General features: G+C 39.5%; 1 protein-coding gene across 1 annotated transcript; it reads right to left on the bottom strand.

Annotated features, from left to right (window-relative positions):
- Nucleotides 1–2,750: 2,750 nt before the first annotated feature.
- On the bottom strand, nucleotides 2,751–9,014 carry FAM200C (family with sequence similarity 200 member C). The gene is made up of 2 exons (XM_047091488.1): nucleotides 8,642–9,014; nucleotides 2,751–5,184 (listed from the first exon to the last, which is right to left on the bottom strand). The coding sequence occupies exon 2, from the start codon at nucleotides 5,133–5,135 to the stop codon at nucleotides 3,351–3,353; it is 1,785 nt and encodes a 594-aa protein (XP_046947444.1). The 5' UTR covers nucleotides 5,136–5,184; nucleotides 8,642–9,014; the 3' UTR covers nucleotides 2,751–3,350.
- Nucleotides 9,015–9,825: the final 811 nt, after the last annotated feature.

The following is a 9,825-nucleotide window of genomic DNA, read 5'->3' as shown; positions in this document are numbered from 1 at the left end:
TTTTCCAGTCATCCTAATGACAGCTCAATGGGCCCAAGTACAAGAGTGGCCATGTTGGCAAGGTTGTTGGCTTATACACAGGATCAGCAACATGGACGTCCCCTCACCAAGACTGACCTACTGAGTGCCTGACCTGCCAACAGCAGAGACCAGAGACCAACAATGAGCCCTGATATGGGCACTTAGTGGCAGGTGTATTACATTAGATCTCTTCTATCATGGAAGTGACAGCAATTTACTCTCACTGGAAAAGACACATTATCAGGGTATGGCTTTGCCTTTGGTAGTTCTGTTAGCCTTATTAACTGTCATGGAATAGCAAAGGAGTATGTGCTGACCTATCCACCCATTTCAGGTAGCTTTTGATGGCTTAGAAAAGTAGCTAAGATGTCAAAAGATTCATATGCTCAAGTCAGTTTTAGAGAAAAAGCCATTTATATGTTCTTTTTCCTACCAGTTTCTCAATGCCCCACCATTGTTCTGTCTGCCAATTTTGAGCCAGGAGAGGCACAGGGGGACATTTTTAATTTGAGCTACTAATCCTTTTTCTAGAGATGTTTAAGATCAGATATTTGGCAAAATCTATGATGCAGTTACATTTACTCTCAACCCATAATGTACAGAGAGTGACATCTGCTGGTCATAAAGATTACGTCTTCATCCTGATTCCTTTTGCAATTTTCCAATGACTTTAATTGTATAGTAAAAATAAAATTATCTCTTTCTTGGGAGAAAAAGAAACCAACACATGACTTATAAGTGCCAACACATGTATCTGTGGGAGATTTTTTTTTAATTAAAAAAAAATCCAAGTTTCTTCTCCATTTAGCAGACACTAGTTTCTTTAATTTGATCAGGAGGAAATAAAACTGTTGAATTCAAAAATGAATTAAAAGCTCAGCTATTCCCTTTAAAATATCCTTTTAGTTGGAGCACGTGGGTGGTTCAGTCAGTTAAGTGTCCGACTCTTGATTTTGGTGAAGCTCACGATCTCGCGGTTCATGGTTTTGAGTCCTGCATCGGGCTCTGAGCTAATGGTGCAGAGCCTGCTTGAAATTCTCTCTGTACCGCTCACTCTTCTCTCTCTCAAAATAGATAAATAAACTTTAAAAAAATCCTTTGGGTTTTTGTTTCAGAGCAGAAATTAATGAATTTAGTTGAAGACAGAATTCTAGTGGACTTAATGAAATACTGGCCACCAAAGGTCACTTGCTTCTGGCTTTGTGTTCTAGTCCTGCTTTTTTGTATTGCTAGTTTCCACGCTTCATTACATGCACTTGCTCCCATCCTTCTTCCTTCCTATCCTTAGATACACATACGTATGAAACTTTATACATTCTCTTCCAGATTTATTCCTATATTAGCTTTTGAAATTCTTCCCACTGCTCTTGATGTTAGATTATACTAGAAAAAAAATAGGATTGATATTATGCAACTATGTTTTTAGATGAAAAGCATATATGTATGTTTATTGATAAAAGTATTTTGATGGATAGCGATGAAGTCGAGTTTTGTGTAGAAAATACAAACTTCAATTTGCAGGTGGCACCTAAGTCAGATTCCATTCCCCTTCAGGACCTTTTCTCCCTATTTTTCACTATTACAAAAATGTTGTAACTACCTGCCTTATAAATAAAACTTTGCGAATATCCCCAATTCTTTCTAGGAGGTAAATTCCCAGAGGGAAAAAAATCCCCAAAGGGCAATGAATAATCAAGAAGGGAACTAAAATTAATACTACAATAATAAAACATTGGGAATAGGAGAGATGAACATTTTATAAATTCAATAATTACCTATTATCTAGAGGAGCTGATAAATTGGGGTGCCTGTATGGCTCAGTTGGTTAAGTGTCTGACTCTTGATTTGGGCTCAGGTCATGATCTCAGGGTTTGTGAGATGGATCCCTGAGCACAGAGCCCACTTGGGATTCTCTCTCTTCCTCTCTCTCTGCCCCTCTCCATTTGTGCTCTCTCTCTCTCTCTCTCAAAATAAATAAACTTAAAAAAGTTAAAGCTGATAAATCAAAACTGGCATATGTTGGGGCACCTGGCTGGCTCAGTTAGTGGAGCACACAACTCTTGGTCTCGGCGTTGTGAGTTTGAGCCTCATGTTAGAGTTTACTTAATAAAAAACAAAACAAAACAAAACAAAACACAAAACTGGCATATGTGTTTGTCATAAACACATTACTAACACAGAAGGGTGGAACCACAAAAAATTAAAGCAGAGACGGTTACAGTAATTGGGCAGGAAAGGAACTGTGGCTTTTCATTATAAGACCCATTTTTTAGCAAGCTACTTTGATAAGATAATAAAGTTTTGAAATAAAAATGTAAGTTTATTACAATTAAAAAGCATATTTTACCAAATTATTATCCAGAAGTGTATTAACTTAAATTCCCATAGGGATTTTTTTGATGGCCCTGAATTACTACAGTGATTTCATGCCAATTTATTTATTATTTATATTCTGGTCTATTCAGAAGTTTTGAACTATGTTAGAACAATACACATAGCATGAGATGTAAAATAAGTGAGAAAACTGGGGTAAAGGAAAAATAAGATGAGGCCAGAGGTCCAAAGAATCCATCAGAACCATCTAGAAAGCTGGTTAAGAATGAAGGCCCTGAGCTTATCCCAGGCCTGCTAAATCAGAATCTCTAGGGTGAGGCTCTGGCATCTTCTTTTTAACAGCCTCAATGACTTGGGGTCCTGATACAATTTAAAAGAAGACAAAGAGTGACTAATAGGATATTAGGATATTTATTAATGTCATGATATTTAGAGCACGGGAGCTAGAGAAATGGACACTGTAAGACTAACTCCAAAGAAGACATTTAAAAGTAAATCTTATGTAAACTAGAATCATCCGTTCTCCCACTATAACATTTCATAATCCTCTTCTGATCCCATTAACCTCCCCATAACAACACTCACAGAGATGCAAGGCCTCAGTCTGTCATTTGGTCCTTCAACTTTTACTCTTAAGATGAAGAGGCATGTTCTGGGAAATCTTCTCTTTTCTCTGGCTCCATTCCTAGCCTAGTGTACCATTTAGCTGGATAGTCTAGTGCTTGTGAGTCTTTATGTATCACATCATCAGGTTAAACACACACTTAGAATTAGAAGAATTCTATGTATCAACTAGGTGGTGGTACTTAGTCTTTACTGCTGCTTGTGTTTTTATTCTCAGAACAGTTTCACATGCCTCACGTGAAAGTGAAAAACAAGCCGAACTTTTCCATGGGATTTGGTATACCATAAATAGAAAAGAATCAGCATTGCAGTTTAATTTTACAATGAAATTAAGAATATATTAAAAATTATACATTAAAAAATGTATCAGCTTATAGTGACTTCTGTTGTAGCTGTAGCTTTTGTTCAATGATGTCTGAGAAACGAGGAACTTTTTTTGAAATAGCCACACGGATGTCATCATTCATATTAAAGCAGCTTCTGGACTTTGTTTTAAAATGTAAAAGTGATGAAAATCCCAACTCACAAAGGTATGTGGTTGCAAATGGTACAAGGATTTGTAGAGCTGTCTTTGCCAGGCTTGGAAACACTGTGAATTGAGCACACCAGAAATCCTCAAGCTTCATGGTCTCAAATTCCATGAGGATTTGGCCACTAGCTCGTAATTCAGCAAGATCATTTTTCATCAGATAACCATCATCAACAAAATCCAGATTAAAAAGAAATGGATCCAGTATCCATTTACTTGCCTCATCAAGATCTCCAACAGAAAAATATCCATGGAAGAAGCTGTTCAACTGTTGCAGATGCAGGGTTATTTCTGCTCCAATGCTGGCTGCTTCATTATCTGAAACAATTATTTCTTCAAGAAAAGGAAAGTTGGTAAAATTTCTTTTCTCAATTCGCTTTAGCCAAAATGGAAACTTCCTAACAAAAGCAGATAACTTTTCTCTAGCTGATACTGTGTTCATCCCAGTCCTTTGCATAGATGCACTAAGTTCATTTAGGTGTTTGAATAAATCTGCAAGGTATGCTAAGTGAACTTTAAACTCCTTATTTTCAAAGCCATCAACTAAATTACTACTTTGGTGGTGAAGGAACTGATTTATTTCTTCATACATTTCAAAAATATGAGTAAGTATTTGACCTCGGGAAAGCCATCTCATTTCAGTATGGAAAAGGAGGACACTATACTCTATTCCAATTTCTTCAAAAAAAGCCTGAAAGAGCCGATGATTTGGAGCTCGTCCTTTGATGAAATTTATTACCCTCACCACAGTAAACAGAGCATCTCTCAGTTTTGTAGGCAAGGTCTTTGTGACAAGTTCATGGGGATTCAACAAGCAATGTGTGATCACGATATGAGGTACCTCTTTTTTCACACAAGCAACAAATTCTGAATTTTCTCCTAGCATAGAAGAGGCACCATCAGTACAAACAGAGCCACATACATCAAGTGCTATCTTATGCTTCAAAAAGAAGTCTCTGAAGAGATTGAATGCATCTTTTCCTTTCATTGTTAACTGCAATGGTTCACAGAAGAGAAATTCTTCTACGATCTCTCTTTCTTTTATGTATCGTACAAACGCCATTAGCTGACTGCAGTCATCCATGTCAGTTGTCTCAGCAAGTTGAACACCCACTTTGAGAGGACTGGCTTTGATGTCTTCTAGAACTTGCTGTAAGATATCCTGGCTCATTTCATCAATTCTAGAATGGATCACATCGTCTGATAAAGGTACCTGCTGAAGCTTCTTTTGTGCATCTGGTCCCAAAACTATTTGTGCTATTTCCAATGCACATGGTTTCACTAATTTTTCAGCTATTGTATGAGGATTCTTCTCCTTGGCACATAAATACGCAAACTGATATGATGCTTGTAATAAGGCATCCTCATGAGACGCAACTCCAAATGCTTTCAAGGTTTCTCTCTGATCCGATGGTGCTGGCATATGCTTCAGGCTATTGAGATCATGCCCACCTACACCACCATGCTGTCTGTTAAAATGGTCAGACAATTTCGATGGTCTGAGGTCAGCATTTGAAAATATCGAGTTACACAATACACATTGTGGGCGTTGAGTTCCATCAACCTCCGTTGTACAGGTGAACCAGTAACGAACATAGTCATCATCCCATTTTCGCTTCTTCGACATGGCACCCCAAAATTCTCAGGTAGTATTCCAGAGATGCTGCAGAATTTTGCTTTGGGAGTAAAATATAACCCACACATTAAAAATCAGTGGCTAACTGAATTAAAACAAAGCCACATCACATGCCATCCTGTCATGTGTACAATGTCAAGAAATATCCTATAACATGTCCATTCAAAGTGAACCATGACAGCATGGCAGTCCAACTTAAAGCTATCAACTCACAGCTAATACCCTGGAATAAATGACTTGCCAGCAAGCTACGTATGGGAGATGTGGACTCACGTAATTTGTCAATACTCATAAATCCTCTATTGGTGAATTGCAGTTATGGCTTAATTTGTTCTCAATGATGTATGTTCCAAACAAAGTTGCTACATTTTGTATTCCCTGAAATGGCATTTCACTACCACCCCCTCCTTTCATTCTACACCAAGGACATACGACACCAGCAGTTATGAACAAGGATATAGAGAAGGGAATCATTCACTAAGCGCTGTAAGGGCATATTTTGACACAGTGACTAGTTCTTTTTCGTAGTTAAGGATTAGACAAGTCTGTAAAACTATTTGATGCTTGAGTGGCTTTGACTCCAACTTAAGCAGAGAATTTCAAATGGGTCTGATTAAGCAGACTTTGACACAGATTTGGCTCAGAGCTTCCTTGCTTCCAAAGTGTAACACACTACCAGTCCATGATTCATATTGTCCATGCACAAAAGGAAAACAAGTTGCTCAAGAGAAACACAACTATTCTTGTTACTGAGACTTCAGAAAAATGTCTCATAGAAGGACACCCTTTTTACAATAGGAATTTCATGATGCTTTTTCATAGAACTACCCATCAGTAAAAGCAGTCAAGAAAGAAGCTGAAACAATGGAATGAAAATAAGCAGTATTCCCAAGATTAAGATTTGTTTCAATCTGAGGACAAGAACCAGAAAGTAGTGGTTCCTCCTTAGTAAATGGAGGAATCAGCAAAGTTTTTTGTTAACATGCAAATTCGTGGCCCCACCCCCAGAGATTCTGATTTCCTAGCTCTACAGTAGGGGCCCAAAATCTGTATTCTACATAAACATTTTAGATAATTTTACAAATAGTAACTAGAACAGTAATCTTTAATAAGAGATACTCATCATAATCACTGGGAACTCCTTTGAAATTATGTATCTCCCTGCATATTTTAGAACTAATAAATCAGCTTCTTCAGAAGGACAAAAGACTCTAAATCTTGGGGCACCTGGCTGGCTCAGTTGGTACAGTATGTGATTCTTGATCTCAGGGTTGTGAGTTTGAGCCCCATGTTGGCCATAAATATTACTTAAAAAAGAAAAGACTGTAAATCTTGTCCTGGTGATGCGAATACATATCATAGTAAATAGTCATATTTAGAGGAATAAAGACATATCCTTTGGGCCAACCCCTACCTTGCAGATATTCTAGGTTGCTAAGTAAAGTCTAAATGCTTTAATAGGCATTTAAGTTTCTGAGTTGATGACAGCCTCCTAAGAAAGTCAAAGGACCTAAAAAGAAAGAAAGCCAGGCCTTTTCTCTTTTTCTCCCTCCTTAGCAATGAGCAAAGGTATAATCCACAGATAGGCTCAAATATACCTTAGAAAAATAGTTCTGGGACATGTGGGTGGCTCAGTGGGTTGAGCATCCAACTCTTGATTTCAGCTCAGGTCATGATCCTAGGGGTGTGCAATCAAGCCCTGCATTGGACTCTGAACTGAGCATGGAGCCTGCTTAGGATTCTTTCTCTCTCTCTCTCTCTCTCTCTCTCTCTCCCCCCCCCCCGCCTCTGCCCCCACTTGTGGGTTCTATCAATAAAGTAATAAAATAAATATATAAAAAAGAAAATGGTTTTATCTCCCAGATAAACAAGTGACCCTCCAAGTGTCCAAAGTCCTACACTACAGAATGTCGCTGAAATAACTTAACAGGGACACATTTAAATCCAAATGCCCATTTTGGCCATAAAAAAACCTCACAATAAGTAAGCCAAGAATATTAACTTAAAACACTTTCTAGTGGCTGTGCCACAATTAACTAGCTTTAAAATGTACTTCTATGTAAACTAATAAGTTGACATGCCATATAGCTGTCTGTTGAGTCAATTAAAAATCAGATGTCTGCCACTCAATACAGATGATTTGAAGTTTAAAGGTTGATCTTAAGCTTTCTTTTGTCAAGTGATGAAGACTAGAGGGACAACTCTGTTTAGAAACTCTCCTAATTGATAATAAAATTATGACAGCATAAAAACGCTTATCTTTCTATATTCTCTTATGTATATTTGTTATGTGTGTTTTGGGGGACAGAGGAAGTGAATGGAAAAGCTTTGCTTCAGTCTCATTAGAAATTATTACAGGACCAGTTAAGGGTCTATTCCAATCCACCCTGACTATGCTACCAAGTATGTTTTGACTGACAATGTACCTGTTCTGAACAAAAGAATTTTTAGAGAAATTCATTTGCAGCATGCCTCCTATCCCCCTCAAAAAGGGAGACTGGGTAGCAGGAATTTTCAAGATCCTTAAAGATTAATTTACCGCCCAAGAGGCTTTCTTGCATTTTAGAACCTCACAATTTTCATTTGCTCCTCTGTGGTATTTAGTAATCACAATATCCTAAAATATGTAAACGTTAAAAAGGAATCATCATGGTAAGAAATTATTGTTCATTTAAATAGATGTGATAATGGTATGCTTGTGTGAAAAAAAAAACACCTCATTTATTGGAGATACAGACTTACTGGTTTACAAATGAAAAGACATCTGGGATCTCCTTTGAAATACCCTACTTCAGCGCGCGCGCGCGCGCGCGCGCGCGCACACACACACACACACACACACACACACACACACAGAGTGGGGTGGAGACAGAAGGCATAAGATTGGCCTTGAGTTGGTAACTGTTGGAGTTGAATGATGGGTTCGTATCACTACACTATTCTATTTTTATGTTATGTGGGGAATTTTCCATAACAGTAAACAAAAAGAGCATTATCTTATTCAAATAGACATACTTCGTTTTTAGAATGATTCTTTTGAGAGTTTGGGAGTTATCTCAAGATGCAGAGTGAAAGATGTGATATAACAAAAATGTTTTTGCAAGTTCATGAGGCACAAGGGTATATATGAAAAGGTATCACAACAGTTAAAAGTGAACATTCATATAACAGAAATCTTTGGGAAATGCTAAAATATATATTTCAGCAGTAACAAAACAACCCAAATGCAACGGTAAACCTGTAACTCCAAACCAAACGTGACTCAACTTCTCTCTAGCCATCGCCCATGCCAGTCCAAGGGAGGTGGGGTGTCCGGGGGACGGGATTCATCAGTACACTTTGCAGTTAAAGGCAACAGCCCGGAGAAAGGGGGCGGAAATATAGTAGCTGAGCAAACACGCTCCAGAGGCAAAAGCCTAGGATCCTGGCTTTGTCACCTGGAGGCTGGGTCCCTTCCAAGCCTCGATTCCTCAAGTGGGGATGACAATAGTACCTACCTTACAGGGTTGTTGGGAGCTTTAATGATTAAGCGTGCATGTAAAGCACACGCAGCTCGTAACTGGTAGGACCTGTTGGTGCATTATTAAGGACGGCGCGCTTGGGAAGCGGCCCGGGCGAGCTATGGACGCCGGCGGCGAGAAAAGAAGACTCCGCTCGGTCTCCACCCGCCCGTCTCCGAGCCTGGGCGCAGGCCCAAGGGATGCTCGGGCTTCTTTTAGGCGCCCGTCTCCGGCTCCAGGTCGCTCTCCGCTAGGGCTGGGATCCAGCCTGTGGGCGCCGGAACCGGGCAGGGCGGCGACTCCTCTGGTCGGGTCCCCGAGCAGGAAGCTACGAGGCGCGATGAGACAGAAGCGTCCGCAGCGACCTCCACCCCTGCCGCGCCAGGGTTCCATCCGGGTTCTCCTTGTGGGTTCCCGCCTGCAGACAGAGCGAGGTGTCTCTCTGCACGCAGGCGCGTTGAGCCACCGGCGGAGGGCTCGGCTGACCTGAGTAGGGAGCATGCGCGTGGCCCTCTCTCTTTTTTTTTAAATTGTGTACGTTGGGGGGGGGGGGTGGTGGTGGTGGGATTTTTTGTGTCTGCCAGAGAGGATGAATGTAGAATCTAAGGAATGGAAAGTATGGTAAAGTCCACATAGTTCTTAGAGCATTAAAATAAGATTTTGTGTGCGTCAAGCTTTGGGTTTGGATTGTAACATTCAATAAATTAGCATTTTCTATGTGTGAGCAAGGGGGAAAGGGAAGGAAACTCCTTGTACCCCATGTTAAACATTCGGACAAATGCGAGGCTGTAAATTCCATTAAGATACAGTGGAGATGAACTTCTAGAGCTTGCGTCTTGTTTGCCCATGAAGGTCACCCCTTCCCATAAATTAGAGCATGTGGATGAATTTCCTCAGAAAAATTCATTTTGGAGAAAAGATCTTCAATTTTATTTAAAATTCGTTTTAACATGATATTAAAGTTATGAACCCATATTAGGTTTTTAGAGGAAAAATTCCAAAGTAGAAACTAGAAAACTGCAGAAAGAAAGACCTCCTTCGTATTTGGGGGATATTTCCTTCCAGAATTGTGACAAACTTAAAGAACACTTTAATAATCTTTCTATAGTCAGTCTTGTTAGAAGCATCCCATTAAGACTGGGGAAAGGGATAGTATCAGAGAATGTGGGATAGATGCATCA

The sequence above is a fragment of the Lynx rufus genome, unplaced genomic scaffold (assembly GCF_022079265.1).
Source record: "Lynx rufus isolate CCGP_SWC_20201006 ecotype Redwood Valley unplaced genomic scaffold, mLynRuf1.p SCAF_1, whole genome shotgun sequence".
Lineage (NCBI taxonomy): Eukaryota > Metazoa > Chordata > Mammalia > Carnivora > Felidae > Lynx > Lynx rufus.
This window is presented reverse-complemented; position numbering and strand designations above follow the sequence as displayed.

What these genes read in the sequence shown, in the direction of transcription:
- FAM200C (XM_047091488.1), bottom strand. Translation starts at nt 5,135, where the DNA reads ATGTCGAAGAAGCGAAAATGGGATGATGACTATGTTCGTTACTGGTTC.